Source organism: Chelonoidis abingdonii, chromosome 7 (assembly GCF_003597395.2).
Source record: "Chelonoidis abingdonii isolate Lonesome George chromosome 7, CheloAbing_2.0, whole genome shotgun sequence".
Lineage (NCBI taxonomy): Eukaryota > Metazoa > Chordata > Testudines > Testudinidae > Chelonoidis > Chelonoidis abingdonii.
The window spans coordinates 1,575,183-1,593,302 of NC_133775.1; the positions used below are offsets into that span (position 1 = coordinate 1,575,183).

At 44.4% G+C, this 18,120-nt stretch overlaps 1 protein-coding gene across 2 annotated transcripts in view; it reads left to right on the forward strand.

Annotated features, from left to right (window-relative positions):
• Nucleotides 1-17,914, forward strand: part of KDM4A (lysine demethylase 4A) — a 48,504-nt gene extending 30,590 nt beyond the window's left edge. For both annotated transcript variants that reach the window (XM_075067551.1, XM_075067552.1), the window contains exons 13-21: nt 4,752-4,956; nt 5,267-5,343; nt 6,269-6,324; nt 7,512-7,620; nt 9,586-9,774; nt 10,561-10,731; nt 11,703-11,822; nt 13,116-13,208; nt 14,064-17,914. In XM_075067551.1, the coding sequence (XP_074923652.1) occupies nt 4,752-4,956; nt 5,267-5,343; nt 6,269-6,324; nt 7,512-7,620; nt 9,586-9,774; nt 10,561-10,731; nt 11,703-11,822; nt 13,116-13,208; nt 14,064-14,204 (1,161 nt within the window). In that variant the 3' untranslated portion in view covers nt 14,205-17,914. The remainder of the gene's footprint in view (nt 1-4,751; nt 4,957-5,266; nt 5,344-6,268; nt 6,325-7,511; nt 7,621-9,585; nt 9,775-10,560; nt 10,732-11,702; nt 11,823-13,115; nt 13,209-14,063) is intronic.
• The last annotated feature ends 206 nt before the right edge of the window (nt 17,915-18,120 follow it).

An 18,120-nucleotide genomic window follows, 5' to 3' on the forward strand; every position in this document is an offset into this window, starting at 1 on the left:
CATTTAGGGTGAAGGAGGACTGCTGGGCTAAATCTATAATGGTTTTTGGGACCACCATGATTGTGTTGGATCTTGAAACTAATATGTTTGCTTCTGTATTGGAAAGGAAAATTGGCAGGTCTTTACTGAGGTTATGCATCCTAGGATGATCATTGTTTTGTGACAGGATCACAGGATGACTATGAGCCACCAATGTGATATGGCCATTAAAAAAGCTAATGCGGTTTTAGGATGCATCAGGCGAGGTATTTCCAGCAAAGATAAGGAGGTGTTAGTACCATTATACAAGGCACTGGTGAGACCTCATCTGAATACTGTGCAGAGTTACTGGCTCCCATGTTAGAAGGATGAATTCAAACTCGGAACCAGGTTCAGGATGGGCTACTAGGATGATCTGAAGGAACAAAAACTGTCTTATGAAGGGAAACTCAAAGAGTTTGGCTTGTTTAGCCTAACCAAAAGAAGGTTGAAGGGGGGATATGATGCTCTTTATAAATATATCAGAGAGATTAATATCAGGGAGGGAGAGGAATTATTTAAGCTTAGTACCAGTGTGGACACAAGAACAAATGGATATAAACTGAACACTAGGAAGTTTAGACTTGAAATTAGATGAAGGTTTCTAACCGTTAGAGGAGTGAAGTTCTGGAACAGCTTGCCAAGAGGAGTAGTGGGGGCAAAAGACATGTCTGGCTTCAAGACTAAGCTTGGTAAGTTTATGGAGGGCATGGTATGATGGGATAGCCTAATTTTGGCAATTGATCAAAGATCAATCAAAGATCAATTGCCAAATTATCAGCAGGTAAGTATGCCCAGTGGTCTGGGATGGGATGTTGGATGGGATGGGATCTAAGTTACTACAGAGAATTCTTTCCTGGGTGCTGGCTGGTGAGTCTTGCCCACATGCTCAGTTTAACTGATCGCCATATTTGGGGTCAGGAAGAAATTTTCCTCCAGGGCAGATTAGCAGAGGCCCTGGAGGTTTTTCGCCTTCCTCTGCAGCATGGGACATGGGTCACTTGCTAGAAGATTCTCTGCAGCTTGAGGTCTTCAGACCACAATTTGAGGACTTCAGTAACTCAGACATAGGTTAGGGGTTTGTTATAGAAGTGGATGGGTGAGATTGTATGGCCTGTGTTGTGCAGGAGGTCAGAGTAGATGTTCATAATGGTTCCTTCTGCCCTTAAAGTCTCTGAGTCTATGTGACAAGCATATAGAGCACTGCATTCAGAGGGCTAAAATGTAAAGGAAAGAATGAACAGTCTCTAAGTTCTACCTCAGAGAAGTTGGTTGCCCCAGGTCAGGTGCAAGGAAACTGTTTGTCTTTGGCTCTTGCACGCATTTTGATACCGTAGACAACAAAATGCCTGGGGATTTTGTTAACTCCTACAACACATACAATCACCCATTTGTGCAGATAACTCTGGTTATTGTGGTCTCGTCTTGATTTGTAAATGGCATAAGCAGATACTTGGGCAAAAATAGTTGGGTGTCTTTTACACCAGGCAGCAAAGTTTTTCCAGAGGACTGAGCCTGAGTTATCAATGCTTGACTTCAGTTACCTAGTCCTCCAGAAATTGGAGTCGCAGTCCATTAGAAATGCCTTAAATTTTAATATGTAATGTTGCAGCCTGAAGAGGTTGGTCCAATAAAAGATTACCTCACCCATCTTGTCCCTTTGCATTTTAATTGGTGTCTGATTTGACACTGAGTTTGTAAAAGTCTCTTGATTTTTTTTCAATGGAGAGATGCATTTCCAGGATCTGTCTACCCAACAACAAGTTTCCGTTTGAGAAAGTAGTCGTGTTCACAGCTAGGTCAGGTGGATTGTAGAATAGACACTGCACATCTAGCTAGCATGAGTATAAATAGCCGTGTAAATGGTGAGACACTGTTTAGGTGAATAGAATAGACACACTAGAACCTTAAGGTATATATCCTGCGCAGCTCTGTATATGCCCAAGCAGTGCCTCCCATGTCTATGCTGTTCTTTTTAGCAGTGTGGTGTCTCGCTGCCAGAACCTTTCCCAGCCTCCGTGAAAAGCTCCAACAGTGTGAAAGGCTTGGGTAGGGAGAGGTAGAAGGGAAGGGTTCCGGCAGACTTTCCCTGCTTCCTCCCCTGCCAGAGCCTTTCACTGCTGTGTAGCTACACGCTGCTGTGTGGACACAGCCTACTTTTCACTGTAGCATATCACTCCGTGTACCCTACACACTGTTGCAAGGGTAGACAAGGTCCTAGAGTATGAAACAGCTATGAGGATGTTTAAAAAAGTTTGTATATTCTTTAGAATCTTAGGCTGTGTCGACATTACACAGCTTTTAGCAATGTGGCTGTGTATCCGCTGTTTGTCAGCTCCCCTGCCGACAAAAGACTTCTGCTCACCAACAGGCAGCATTTGCATTGTCAGCAGTAGAATGCTTCTACCAACAACATGCTGTTCACACTGGCATTTGTTGCGGCAAAACTTTTGTCTTTCGGGGGAGGGGGGAGGTAACCTCTGAAAGAAAAGTTTGTCATTCAATTGCCAGTGTAGACATAGCCTTGGAGATCAGAGGATATAACTAAATGAACAGTAGTACATATAGTAGCACTGCCGTCTTCTGTGACTCTGCCTCTGTAAAAGTCTAGGCATTGTAAAGCTGTGCCACAGAGACCCTTCTGGGGAAAGGGAGAGGCCTTGTGATTCCAGGAGGCACATACAGACAAATATATCTCTTGCTGCTTGTTACAGAACGATGTGTTTCAAACATCTTCAGGCTTACTCTAGAGAGAGTGGGAATACCTCTGGATTTGAAGCTGCTCTGGCTGAGAATTCTGTGGGGCACTGAGAGAGTATGCAACACTAGTGGAGGGTTTAGTGAGTTTTATTTCTTCACACAAATGTGGCTAGGTTTTTTTCAGAAACATGAAATCCGAGCTGAGACCAATTTTTAAAAAAAGGCTCTAGGGTGATCTCATTAATTACAGGCCGATAAGCCTAACTTCAGTACCAAGCAAATAGGTTGAAACTCTAGTAAAGAAGAGAATAATGGTGGATGAACACAATTTGGTGGGGGAAGAGTCAACATGGTTTTTGTAAAGGGAAACCATGCCTCACCAATCTATTAGAATTCTTTAAGGGGGACAACAAACGTCTGATCAAGAGTGATCCAGTGGATATAGTGTACTTAGACTTTCAGAAAGCCTTTGACAAAGTCACTAACCCAAGACTCTCAAGTAAAGTAAGCAGTCATGGAATAAGAGGGAAGGTCCTCTCATGGTTCGGTAACTGGTTAAAAGGAAACAAAGGGTAGGAATATATGGTGAGTTTTCAGAACGGAGAGAGGTAAGTAATGGTGTCCCCCAGGGGTCTGTTCTGGAGCCAGTCCTATTCAGCATATTCCTAAATGACCTGGAAAAAGGAGTCAAGAGTGAGGTGGCAAAATTTGCAGATGATACAAAACTACTCAAGATAGTGAAGTCCCAGGCAGACTGCGAAGAGCTACAAAGGGATCTCACAAAACTGGGTGACTGGGCAACAAAATGGCAGATGAAATTCAGTGTTGATAAATGCAAAGTAATGCACATTGGAAAACATAATCCCAAGTATGCATACAAAATGGTGGTGTCTAAAAATCAAGAAAGATCTTGGAGTCATTGTGGATAGTTCTCTGAACACACCCGCTATATGCGGCGGCAGTCAAAAAAGTTAACAGAATGAGAGGGAGTCCAGCAGAGGGCAATGAAAATGATCAGGGAGCTGAGACACATGCCTTACAAGGAAAGGCTGAGGGAACTGAGGTTATTTAGTCTGCAGAAGAAAGCTGCTATCACATCCCCCCTCACTCTTCTCAACTACCTGAAGGAGGGTTCCAAAGAGGATGGAGCTCAGCTGTTCTCAGTGGTGGCAGATGACAGAACAAGGAACAGTGATCTCAAGTAGCAGTGTGGGAGCTATAGGTTGGATATTAGGAAACACTATTTCACGAGGAGGGTGGTGAAGTACTGGAGTGGGTTACCTAGGGAAATGGTGAAATCTCCATCCTTAGAGGTTTTTAAAGCCTGGCTTGACAGAGCCCTGGCTGGGAGGATTTAGTTGGGGTTGGTCCTGCTTTGAGCAGGGGATTGGACTAGATGACCTCCTGAGGTCTCCTCCAACCCTAATGTTCTATGATTCTATGTTTGGAACTATTAGGGAAAAGGTAGATAAGAAGACAGAAAAAATCATAATGCCACTATATAAATCCACGATACGCTCACATCTTGAATACAACAGGCAGCAGGTTTAAAACAAATAAGGAAGTACTTCTGCACACAAGGTACAGACGACCTGTGGAACTCTTTCCCAGGGATATTGTGAAGGCCAAGACACTAGCCAGGATGGTCAGGGATCTGACACCATGTTCTGAGTGTCCCTAGCCTCTGTTTTCCAGAAGCTGGGACTAGACAACAGGGGATGGATCACTGGATGATTCCCTGTTCAGTTCTTTCCCTCTGGGGCACCTGGCACTGGCCACTGTCTGTAGACAGGATACTGGGCTAGATGGACCTTTGGTCTGACCCAGTGTGACTGTTCTTATGTTCTTATGGCTTGTGCTTCTCTTTAAAGATGGGATCATGTTCTGAATTACGTTGGACATAAAGCTTGCTGTTGTGTAGCAGTTGTATTTGTCTGAAGAAGCTGGTGGTAAGAATAACAATGTGAGAGGGAAATTGAGGTTTTCAATATTCCCGGTAAAATATACCTATATTCCCCACCTCACTTTCATAGGCAGAATGTGGAACTCATGGTCAGAGCCCTGGAGTTGCTCCAGGTACTGCCACCAGGAAGGTACGAACCAAACCTCTGATTCCTGAGATGTGTTTCACTGCAACTGGCTGCAGCACTGACCTCAGTCTCTCAACCCCTTACCTGGAGGAAGATGGAACCAGTGTCCTGATCACCTGCAAAAACTGCAGTGTCTGTGTTCATGCTAGTGAGTACAGCCAAACCCCACACCTAGGCACTAACTTGCCCTGCAGTCTGATCTTGTACATTGTAACAATTCCACTTAAAGAACAGAGTTCATTTCTCAAGTGGATCATGGAGAGCTGCAACACAGGGCCTTGTGAATGGTGGGGCGAGGGTGATATACAGGCAAACTTGAGGTGTGTGGAACCCTCACGTGGGGATTATGACGTGATGCCCAAGGGCTGTAATTTTCAGATTTCCTCTTTGACATCCAAGGTGAGATCTGTAAGATTAGTCCAGTGCTGTTTTCCCTAAGCAGCTTGTTTCCATTATAGGTTGTTATGGTGTGTCCCCTGACAAGGCCACTGAAGACTGGATGTGCTCCAGGTGTACAGACAATGCTTTAGAAGAGGTAAGAAAATTGCTTGTACAAGCCTCACATGACTTTCTCTTTAAGGATTCGGGAGGATCCTATTGCTCAGGTATCCAAGCTGTGTGGAGTCCATGGGAGGACGAGGGGGCAAGGTCAGATGAAAGCTAGTTGCAGAGCTCTTCCTGAAACCTTCCATTGTGCGGTGTCTGCTCCCCTTTTGTGATAAGGCTGTAATTTAGAAAACACCTCCAGAGTGTAATTCTCTGCCATTTGGTCTTTTGATTTAATTTCTGCTGGCTTAAAGAACCCGTGCAGTGATTCAGGCTGTTGTGGTGATCAGAAATGGAGAAGGGAAGTTCTGCAGGAAAGTGGTGGTCTGTTTATCTCTGATCTCTCCTTGTATGAAACACCTTCTGCTATACAAAATGCAGCTAACTTGTTGCTTAGCTGTGGCTGTTGCAGTGGCAGGGGATACTGAAATCTAACTCATTGAGGAGGAAGGTGGCCCAGAGTAGAGGGATTCTTTCAGAAAGTGTCATGGGCTCTGGACCAACAGAAGAGACCACTGTATCTCTTCCAGGGGCGAGCCCCTTGAGTTGCATCCACCAGAGGGGTTTGTTCCCAGCTTCAGCTATGCCTGGTTGGGATAGGATTTTGTTTCTCTGGTATGAGCTCACAGCATTGGCTCTCAGGGTTTTTTGCCACCCAGCTTCAGAACAGCTGTCCTTAGTTTACTCCACCTCTATGAGTATCTAGAGAACTGTGAGATGGGTCCATTTCTGAAAAGCAGGAGGCTGTTGATAGCTCTTAATTAGGCTGTCCTCTGCAAAGTGATTGTACCAGTGGGGCTAATTGGCAACAAAGAGCTATTTCTCTGAATGTGTTGTCACAGTGAGGCTCTCTGGCGCAAGCTTACGTCTTCACTGACAAATAACATGGGTCCTCATTGTCTTCCTTGTGGCAGGACTGCTGTTTGTGTTCATTACGAGGAGGTGCGCTGCAGAGAGCCAATGCTGACAAGTGAGTATTCCAATTTTTTCTGTGGAGCAGTGTAGCACATGAGCACTTGTGAGGTTGTTAAAAGTGCATTGCTTAGTGCGAGTGTGCTGCAGGGATGATGTAGTGACCAAGAGCATCTTCCAGATGGATTGACAGGATTGATGCAGAGGGTTGTAAACATATATAACATAGTTCAGGATGTGAGCACATGGTGCCTATTGCACCAGGACTTGGGTGAGTGGTGCAGTATCATAGAGACTGACCGCCAGTCACTGACTTCCCAGGGAATTCCCCATCCCTAGGTGGTGATAGCTATTAACTGCTTAGTCTCTTGATAAGTAAAATTGTCTTTGGTTCCCAGAGCCATCTGAAGGGCCGGGAACTCTGAATACCAGGTTACAGAGAAATCATGCCCCATACAGCAACCAAAGGCTCCACATACCTCATCTCTGCCAATAGACTGTCTAAATTTACATTGCTAGTGTCTTCAGCCTGGGGCTTAGCTGCAGGCATCTGCATCACAGGACAGCCACAGAGGTTCCTTTGACTTTTCTCAAATGGCATTTCGCTGGTTTTGGGAGATGGGGCCCTCCTACAATGCAGCATGTTCTGGTTCAAGGCTGACTTGGGGCAGCTACAGCATATGTGACTGTTTAATGGAAAAGGACGCAGATTAATTTGGCTAGTATGTCTAAAGTTCTTGGATGCAAAATACATTGGTATTTAGTATCTGAATCTTAATGTGCAGTGCTAAGGGGTAAATTATGGGAACTTGGCCTGAAGACTATGGGAGTGGCCTTTGACCTCTAGGTCACTCTTTCAAAACCAGGTCAGTAGTGACTGTAGATAGTTATCTGACAGGTCCGTGGCCTGAGTCAAACAAGTTTGTAGGGCACGTGTGCCTGCAGCACAAATACCACCAGCACAAGTCTCATTCAATCACTCCCTTGTTCACCTCAGTGGAAAGGCCAAGAACTGAATGGGATGAAGTCCACTTTTGCTCCTAGACGTCTCCATTATCAGGACTAATGTGAGGGAGGCTTGCACTACTTGAGCTCCAGTCTGCTGTATGGATCAACAAAGAATTTCATTCTTAGGGCCAGAGGGATTGCCAATCTGCTACACTTCATTAGCGCTAAACTTGCTTAAATTCTCAACCGTCTTTCTCCAGTGTGTACTGACTTTTTTTCTCTCTCCAATTCTGGCAGGTGGGTCCATGTGATGTGTGCTGTAGCTGTACTGGAGGCAAAATTTGTGAATATTGCAGAGCGCAGTCCAGTGGATGTTGGCAAAATCCCCCTGCAGCGCTTCAGACTGGTAAGAAACATCTGAGATTCACTGTTAGGCTTCAAGTATCAGAGGGGGAGTCATGTTAGTCTGGATCTGTAAAAAAACAACAAAGATCCTGTGACAGCTTATAGACTAACAAAAGTATTGGAGCATGAGCTTTCGTGGGTGAATACGTCTGACAAAGTGGGTATTCACCCATGAAAGCTCATGCTCCAATACTTCTGTTAGTCTATAAGGTGCCACAGGACTCTTAGTTGCTTTTTACTGTTGGTTTCACTGAGTTCGTATCTGTGGGGTTTTCTATTCTCCTCCGGAAGGAGACAACAACTCTCTGTTAATTAGAGGTCAGAGAAAATCTGAGCTCTGATAGTTGGGAGATGGTTTGTTAAATAAATCCGGTTAGTGTATTCCCTACTCTCCAAAGCCTAGCTTTGTTCTTGGGTATTAACACAGAGCACAATAATTACCTGAAGTTAGAAGTAACAAGGGGGTTAGTATAGAGTCTTGTTATAATTTAGCTAGTGATATGAATTGCATAATACAGTAATATGTTGGCATCTCATGCAGGAATCTCTAGGCACTTTAAATTAAAATAAAAGCTGGGTCTGTTTAGCTTGTCTACAAATTCAACCTAAAGAACATTAGATTCACCCTTCCTCCTCTTCTATCTAAAGGAGTGAGTTTCGCTCAATCCAGAAGGAGAGAGCTGAGCTTTGTATGGCTATGTCACATGATACCTTGCTATTAACTATCCAAGCATGCAATCTAGTGCAGCACTAGCAGAAGAGGTGGGGTAGGATTTGACCACTGGACTTGGAGGCAATGGTACAGCAGCATAATAGAGGGGAGACCACTGCCAAGTGCATTCTCAATCACTGAACAGTCTGAGGTGACAGCGATGAGATTGGATCGTGAACGTACCCCCTAACGCATCTCTGCATGTGTATGATAGGTGGATCTGTTCCATCTAAGGAAGCCTATTCTGCACATAAGTGAGTCCTGGGTGGCTTTTTCATTTTTAGTGTTCTCTTGGTTTTTTTGGTTTTTTTTAAGGATTTTTACAGTCTAGGCACTCGTGAGTCTGAAACTCACGGAATTAGGAGAAAGTGCAAATACTTAATGCTTATTTCTTATATATCACTTTTCATCAGCTGTTCTCAAAGTGTTGACAATCATTTAATTTATCCTCAAAACCCCTGTACCTAAAAATGACAATGGTCTGAACTGCTTTGTTAAAAAACCTTCAGTATTTCGGGACAAACAAGGTGAGAATTTTTAAATAAAAAGCTGTATGTCGTCTTTAGCTGTAAGATATGGGACTTCCTGGCTGGCACAACTAATTTTTAGAAATATGTACATTTTAGAGCCTTTTCCTCCGTTTGCTCAATCCTGCTTTGAGGATATAAACCAGTATTTGTGACATCCATCAGTTACCACAAATCTGCTGGCCCAAATCTAGCCTTCTGCCTTTAGGATAAGGTTATGGAATCTGCATCTGTGCAAATTCTCCTCAGTTCTCCTCCCTTCTGAAATTCTGTCTCTGGTTTTATGAAATCCTTTGGGGTATAATGTTACTCTAGCCCTCTGGCCTGTTTTTGTCCTTGTACAACTACAGCCAGGAATTGCAGTGGGCCATTAACTTTTGTCATTGCTGAAATGTGGTAGAATGACATGAGTCCAGATCTCCTTTCCTTACAGACATTTCAGTTCACATGTTTTGCTATTCAGCTTGTTGGATTGGTATATTATAGACAGTTACTTTTTTGCATTTGTCCCTGTTTGTCACTCCTGAGATTCCTGCCCTATTATGAAATAAAAGTGCCTTTCTCTCTCTAGAATATAATAAAGCCTGGTGCCTTTCTGGGATAGAGATTAACTGGAATAATGTAGTAACAAAAAAGTGTATTTCTAGTAACACCTGAGGAGCCTGTCAGCATTTTGTGCTTGGGGAAAGCCAATGCTGAGCAGTAATCTCTAGTTTCCTCTCTGCAGAAATGCGTCTTCTGTAAGAAGCGGAGGAAGAGAATTTCAGGTTGTTGTGTGCAGTGCTCTCATGGTCGCTGTCCTACATCCTTTCATGTCAGCTGTGCTCAAGCAGCTGGAGTCATGATGCAGCCTGATGACTGGCCATTTGTCGTCTTCATTACCTGCTTTAGGCATAAGATTCCATCCCAGGCAGAGGTGAGTATTTGGGACACAACTAGAATTTGTTCTGGAGTAGGCCAGAGTATCAAGGGAAACTGAAAAGCTGTCGGCTGTGCTAGAGGTAAGATGGATGAAGTAATGTCTTTGACAGATCATACCAATAAAATAATTCCTTGTGCATTTTAGCCAGCATAGTCTAATGACCTTGGCTCCCATCCCATGCCAAGAACTGAGCCCTCATCTCAGTCCTGCTGCTGACTGCTTGTGGCCTTCAGCCAGTCACTTTTCCTGGGTTTCAGTTTTGTCTATAAAGTGACTGAGAACCACCTCGCCCTGAAGCTGTCATGAGAAGGAATAGCTTGTGTGTGTGTGTGAAAAGTCAGTGATACTAATGTGCAGAGTTAGTACTGGGATCCCAATGGAATGTCATGTTCTGTTGACCAGCCAGCGAGTAACATTCCCATGCAGCCCTTCTACCAAATGAACTGCAGCATTCTGCTCGAGATGGGCCTGTAGAGGGCTTGCTGCAAAGTCCTCAAAATGTCTTGAGGAACCTACTCTAACAAGCGAGAGCTTGTAACTCTCTAGGTGGCCTGAGCTATGCACAACACTGTCTTGGTCGCTGCAGCTGACTGGTTTGGTTTTTAAGCATTTAAAGCACTCTTTTAAAGATTGACTTCAGTTCACTGGTGGATCCTATGTATAGTTAAGAACTCTTAGCAACAACGTAGTTCTGTCTCTTCTCATCTGCCAAGGTCCATGTTCAGTGCCAGTACACTGACCTTCATTTCAGCTGTCTAACAAGAGCTCTTCTCCTCTCAGCGAGCTAAAGCTGCTCTGCAGGATCTTTCAGCTGGTCAAATGGTAATCAGCAAGCACAAGAATGGTCGTTTCTATCAGTGTGAAGTGGTCAGTCTTACAAAGGAAACCTTCTATGAAGTCAACTTTGATGATGGCTCCTTCAGCGATAACCTCTATCCAGAGGACATTGTGGTATGTTGTGAAATAAGAGAGCTGCTCCACTAGAGGGCATGTGGTACAAGGAAACTATCACCATTGTGGGAGCAAATGTGTCTGTCCGCTAACATCTCTAGGGGGTTAATGACCATTCATACGGTGGAAAATACTCTAATCTGAGCGGAGAATTTCTTACAGCTTTTTAGATTTCTTCCCACTTAAAAACCTGTCATTGTCTAACTTCATGCTTTGGTTACAAAGTGCCTGTATTGGTCTTCTTTCTGACTTATGAGCAGCCGTATTCATTGTCCTTATCAGGCCTTAGTTAGCTGTTATCTTTGTTTTCAGTTCTGTACCAAACTGCATGGGTTGGCTGGGTTAGGTTTTATATACAGAACAGGGCAGTTGTGGCTGAACTGCAGCCTGTAGACAGAAGACTTATTTGCTGGTTGCCATATCTTCTTCAGTGATGTTAATAGCAGCATGGAGCTATTCCTGTGCTAAACTTGCATTCTCTGTGCCTCAGGCACCTTGGAAAGGCCCCTTTTCAGAGGCATTTGATGTATGGAGGTGGCCATGTGGCTACTACGCAGGGCTGGGAGATGCAGTAGTGAAGGGCAAACAACAAGGCAGTGCATTTTCACAGTTGTCACTGAGGATGCAGGTTGTGTTCAGGGTCTCTGTAACGAGCTGAGCCAGGAGAAGGAAAGGATCCACGAAGCTTGACTTTGAAATTGCAGACCATTTGAAATAGCTGGGAGCAGGAAACACCCTGTGTTTATGAACTGATGGTTTAGTTGTCGCACACTGTGGCTCAATTTCCCTAACTCTAGATGGGAATTTCCACCTATCTCAAGGGCTGTTCGTAAGGTGCTTTGGTACTCTGATGGAAGACCCTATATAAATGGGATGGATCTCTCTGGGCCTGCTGAATCTTTATGCAAATATAAAGAAGCTGTTACTGCTCACTTGTCCACATCTCCTGACTTTCCTTCTTGTGCCATCAGAGTCGAGACTGTCTTCAGCTGGGTCCTCCTGCTGAAGGAGAAGTTGTGCAAGTCAGATGGACAGATGGACAAGTCTATGGAGCCACATTTGTGGCATCACATGCCATCCAGATGTACCAGGTACCAAGCTCTGATTACTTTCCACTGCTCTCCATCTCTCACTATTTAAATAAAATGCTCATCACAGTAGTCTCTAGGCACCTCCCCACTGCCTGTTTTAGAAGCTCTTTTGTAGGAGTGTGGTACTACTGGCAAACCAAGTCCTAGGACCCTCTTTAATTCCTGCAGTCAAGTCCCACTCATGAAGGGGCGGGGTCGATATGGGGTTTTTTCCTGGTATATTGTAAGAAAAGCTGCATAGAGAAGAGATTATATTTTTATGACAGTAAAAATCTCAGCCTTTAGTCTGGATGGAGCAGAAATGCTGAATAACTGGGTGCTGAGGACCTTGTTATCGCCTTGTTGTCCTTTGTGACCCGCCGATATATAGCCGGGTACAGATAAGTGGGTTATTTACCCCTTCCCTTCTGCACTAGAAGCAGAAATCCATGGGATATGCAGAGAAGTGATTCCATGCAGCAGGTTGTAGAAAACGGGCATCTAGTTTGTCTGCTCTGTGAGCTAAGCCCCTCTGCCACCAGCCTCAGCAGTGAGCCCTGCAAGTGCGACTGTTGAGCTTCCAGACATCCTGGGGTCATGCTAAAGGGGTTGGACTGAGCCTGCACAACATGGGCACGTTCCAAAGACTCAGGTGTGAGAACAGCCTCATTTTCAGAGGTGCCAAGCAAGAGCAGTGCCCTCTGAACTCAGCAGCATTCTGGATGGCTCACCACCTCTGAAAATCAGGCTGCGTTTATCTGACTGCCTAGCTGCAGGCACCTGTATTTGAAAATGGGCCCCAATATTTCAGCTCCTGTAGCTGAACCTGGCTGAAGCAAAGTTCTTTATTTACAAAAAACCCTTGAATTTTAGAGTGCTCGTGTACACCTCGTTCTCTTCTCCCAACCCTGCTGCTTGGGTAACATCCAGAGTGGCATTGACGCACCTAGTTTGCCTGACGAGTAAAAAATCTCCAGTGAGGGGCTGGCTTATTGAGAAGTTGTGCAGAAGTGTTCTGAGACTATTCCTAAAACTGGTCATTCCCTTGACCCTAGGCAGATTGGGCTGCACCACTTCCTGCTCCTCTTAGGATTATCGCTGTATAAAGTCTGTTCCCAATATTAGATATTAACCAGCTGCTGCGGCCTCCCTCATTTACACATGACCCCATGCTATGCCAGAGAGTACATGTCTGTCGAAAGCTTTTGTTATGGGAGCTCACTGAGAGAGCTGGGACTGAACAGGGAGACTCTGCAGTAGTGGGGGCATCTGGGTTCTGTGACCTCAGACAGTACAGTATCATTTGTGTGTTAGGTGGAATTTGAAGATGGATCCCAGCTGATGGCAAAGAGAGATGATGTGTACACCCTTGATGAGGAGCTTCCAAAGAGAGTCAAATCAAGGCTGGTAAGTGTGCGTCTGTACTAAAAGTCCACTCCATAACGCTGATGTCCATTTGACTTCACCTGAGAGTAGCCTTGCCTTCATGGGAGCAAATCCATTGAAGTGCAGAGCAGCAAGGGCATTGCAAGGTGAGACTTGTGCTGGAAGTTTCATGTTTGCTACCTGTTCCTTGGCTGATCTATCTCTCTGTAGATACATTCCTTCAGCTCACTTCTAGCTGAGGTCTGTAGCCCTTCATTGCTCACTAACTGACAATTTATGGGACTTAACTAGTGAAATCCTGCAACTCTGAAATAGTAAGGTACACCAGGAAGTGCCTTGGTGTCCTTGGCCTGCATCGCTCCAGAAGGCCTCGCATAGTAAGGCATTAGCTCCGCAACCATTCACAACCCAGGCACATTGCTGACCTGAGAGGCAGGTCCTGTGTACCCACCTGAGCTAGGACAGTCAGGTGGGTACAACACTTGTTAATAAGCATGCAGAGTGTCCGAGTCCAAGAAGGATGGGGTGGGGCATTTAAATCTGCCTGTCTCAGTAGAGTGGAGCATGCTGCAGATGTACTGGGTGTTTAGCTTGATCATTGCACTGACCCCCTAGGTCTCCTTCACACTTGGCATTGAGCTAGAATCCTTTGGCCCCCAGTGCTGTTTGCCCATTAATCATCTCAGTGGGTCTAATGACTGCAGGTCTGTTAAGCTGCTTCTCTCTCCATGCTCCAGTGTCACGTGGGCTTGTGCATAAGTCCCGTCACCCCCTGCCCCACACGATTTCTCTGCAGTGTGGGAGAGCTTGTGGGTGAGGGGTAATGAGTGAATCTGAGCGGCGCTGTGGATGTCTAATCCTGCTTTACTCTTGCAGTCAGTAGCTTCAGATATGCGCTTCACAGAAATCTTCACAGAGAAGGAGGTCAAACAAGAGCGGAAGAGACAGAGAGTGATCAACTCGCGCTATCGGGAGGACTACATCGAACCTGCACTGTACCGGGCCATCATGGAGTAAGCACTGCCTATGGTAGAGAAGGAGAGATGCCAACCTCCCAGTGGATTCTAAAACTCCAGTACAACAGAGGCCAAACTTGGACATTTCAAATCCATGGGGTTTTTTTGTTTTTTTTGAAAAGGAAGCTACAATACTGTACCCTGCAGTAGCTGAAAGATTGTTGGACGGTGGAACCATTCAGTGTTGCAACAGTGGATGCCTGCCTGCAGGCTCCTCCCCTGAAGTTGTCTGCACCGAACAAGTATCCAGCAAGCCAGCTTGGAGTTCTGCCTTCCACAGCTTATCTCCTCAAACAGTCTCTCGTTGTTTCTTCTTCTCTGAGATAAAATTGACAGGTGGCAAACTCTTCTGGGAACTTCACCCGGGCATCTTGGCAGCTGCAGGAGGATACAAAGTGTGTAATTCTTGTTGAATAATGTTCCTGATTCTGGGAGTCTCTCCCCAATGGCCACACCTGCACCGAGCAGGCAGTATTACTGGTGCTTGACATTGAACCCCTTTTTATATTTATATCTGTGTGTTTTGTCTAGAGCAGCTTCAGTTTCTTGTTTCTCAGCATCTCCCCTCTGAGGGTGGAGCCCAGGCTGTGCAGAGCCAAGTGGATTGGAGGCATTTGTGTGAAGAGATGAAATGTGAAAATCAAATCCTATTGGACGAGCTATTTAACCCTCCATTTAGTTTTTGTTCTGATTTGATATTTTGAGACTTACTCGTGTTTAATTGTAATGGTCTTTGCCTACGTATAAATAAGAATCTGTCTGGAGCCTCCTGCAGTGCAGCCCTCTAACAAGAATATTCATTCAGCCCCCAAAGAGTACTTGAGCGTACACTTCACTAAGGCAATAAAGACCAAAGGGTCCTCCTGGAGAGCCAAACAGCACAGTATTGGATATGACAGGGCAGCAGTGTCTGTAGAATCCAGCACCTCATCTGTGGCCATGCTGCCACCGGCTATTACCTAGGATAATTAGATCTCAGTATAGGACCCAGTTACAAGATGCACTGAACCGTACTTGTTGATGAAGGGTTGTGTAGTGCCACTCAGAAGCAGAAGTGTTGCCACATTCTTCTGTCTGACCATAGCTGGTAGGGCATCTGTTTTTTAAATCCTGTGTAGAGCATTAATTGGACACACTCTTAGTTGTATTGGATAGACTTGACTATCCCAACAATGGAAAGCTGTCAGTTCAGGAGCCATGCATTGCTTGTATCCTGAAGATGTTCTGACATGCTCCTGGTAAAGCATTAACAAGTTAAAGCAGCAATTGTTTAAGGATGTGTGCCTTTCCCACCCTTTGGGAAAGGGATTTTAGATTGTGGGCAGACTGGCTGCCTTCCAGCTGCATGGAGTGACTTGGGTAGTTTCCCTTTGTTGAGAAAAAATTGTACAAATATACTCAGTTATTTTCTTTTAATTCTCTTCACTGACATAGACCCATCGCTGTAGTAAAGGGACCTTGTGTACACAAGACCCTGATTTATAGCAGTTTCTTCTTTGTTTATGTAAACACTATAAACCAAATTATTTTGAAATCTGGTGCATCGACTTGTGGTTAGCAATAAAATGTAGTGTTGTGCAGTGACTTTTTGACTCTTGATCAGCAAAGTAATAAACAAGCTTTTTTGAAAAATAATCCTCTGTTTATACCAAAACTCTTCTGGGATCAGAATACTGATGTGACTAGTGACAATACAAATTTCTAGTGCTCAGGCTTGCTCTTGTTTGTCCTCTTACAATGTGTGGGAGAAGCCCTTGATAATCAGCATTTGGGCAGATTCCTGGAAGGAACAGGGCCTTCACTTTGTATGTGTTCCCAGTAGCTTAATTCATCATGGTTGGTTTCAGATGTTGATGAATCATTCTGGTAAGCATTGGAATTGTTAACATGTAAAACTGGGACATTGTAAAATTGTCATAGTATTTGCAAGTGTGCAGGTTTACAGAATGAGAATCAGTTAGAGCTGCAAGTAGTCAACTCCTTTTGATGCCATTTCTGTGGCTTACGAAAGGAAGGGAAGCTGCCAGCATCTCTGAATCTGCCCTCTAGTCTTCTGTTGTACCTGGGTTTCACTTTAATTCCTCTAGACTGAATGCTGTCCTGTTCATCACTGGAAAATCTATTCTGCTTTCCCATCCCCAAAAAGATACAATTTAGCTCTCTGGATGATGTACAGGCTTCCTACCCAATCTGCTATATTACTTGCATGGACTGAGTTTTCATTCCAGGTGGTGATACTATATGTCTGGTATAAATAACTATCCACAAAGAAAGCTCCCACCCTAAAATGACAATTTAGTGCAAGGCAGCTGGGCTTGCGCCCTGCAAGTGTTCCAAGTCAGTTACACCAAGCTTTGTCACCTGCCTCTCTCAGTACTGAGTGACTTTCAGGAAAGTTTCCGTGCTCAGTATTAGTTCTGGTCAGGGAGCTCTGACCTGATGTGACCCAAAGTGTTCTCTGTAAACAGACTTCAGAGTGATGGTCTTGTCGTCTATCTGCACTGTCTTGGAAACCACTGCCATCCTTGCTGAGTTTCCTGCATCATTGGATAAAGAGGTTGTCTCATGAACTACACTGTTCAATGCAGTTAAATAAACACATACAGCTGTAAACCTCATTTCCAATCAGTTTATACCGGACACCCTTTCTTGTGACGTAGACCTGCACTCCAGCACCAAGCTAGGTGTACAAATTGAAATGAGATCAGAATTCCTCATGTTTAACACTCCAGGAAGTTCATGTCCTTTTTTGACTCAAAGTAAAATCCTTACATATTTAGACCGATTCTGTGGGCACCTCCATTATTGTGCTTAAAATATAAGGGGCAGAAAATAGTTCTTAAAATAGCAGCTGTACAATATTTAACTTGTGTCCCTACATTGTCCTATCTTGTGAGAAAACTGACCATTGCTCTGACACATTCTGGTGTGTGTGGGTCCTTCACACAATATTTTGTCATACCAATCTCAGGACAAGTGCCATTAGGATGCCAGTTGGGCAGGTGCTTTTGGAATATTTAAAATAGGAAGTTAGTTCTAGAAAAGTGTTCAAAACATAAATGTTGATGCTAACCTATCCCACAGGGAAGCTCTGGGTAAGAGCTATTCATTTGCTCCATTTGGTGTAGCATTGCAGATCATGGGCTGCATCCCCTTTCCTCTCACGCTAAGTCTGATTTTTGGTTCAGGTTGGGCTCTTAGCAAACTGTAGAGTGGAGCTGTCTGGATGTAATCCTGGGCAAGGCTGGCAGTTTTCCTTTTCCTTTTTAGAACTGGAAAGCAAGTGTCCTGTTTTTGCTAACTGCGTATTGTAGATCCCCTCTTTGTGTCCAGACTTCTAGGAGAACTCCTGCTCCACTAGCAGGGCCTTATGACAGGCAGGGAAAGTAGTTTCAGTGGTTACACCCATTTTCTAAAGATCATCCTTCCAAATTTCTGAATGAGACAGAGCTCCAATCTGGGGTTAAATGAGTTCTGTATTGGTGTGATCAGAAATGCCTGGGATGAGAGGTGTGTCACCCTTCTCTGGCCACCCAGTCTGAGGCTTCCATATGTATCTACAGTTCCCATGCTCCACTTGGGCTCCTGTTGTCTGACCTGTCCACTGCTGTGCTTTGTTTTTTTTAATGCGAACATGGGAGGGAATAAGACTCCAGCAGCCTCTGTATTGTTTTTAATTTGATCTAGTAATAAACATAATTAACTTCAAAACAGACAATCTCTGTACTGATTTAAATCTTTAACAAGTTTACTTGGAAATCCTCACAAGGCTTTTAATTCCTTTGTCTAGTTTTATTACCTATTAACCTCCTCCAAATCCTCCATTACACCCTCTCCTTACATGGCTGTCCAGCGGTCACATGACAGCTTGAGTACCGTTAGTAAGAATGAGTGGTGGTTGCTGCCCTTCTATGATC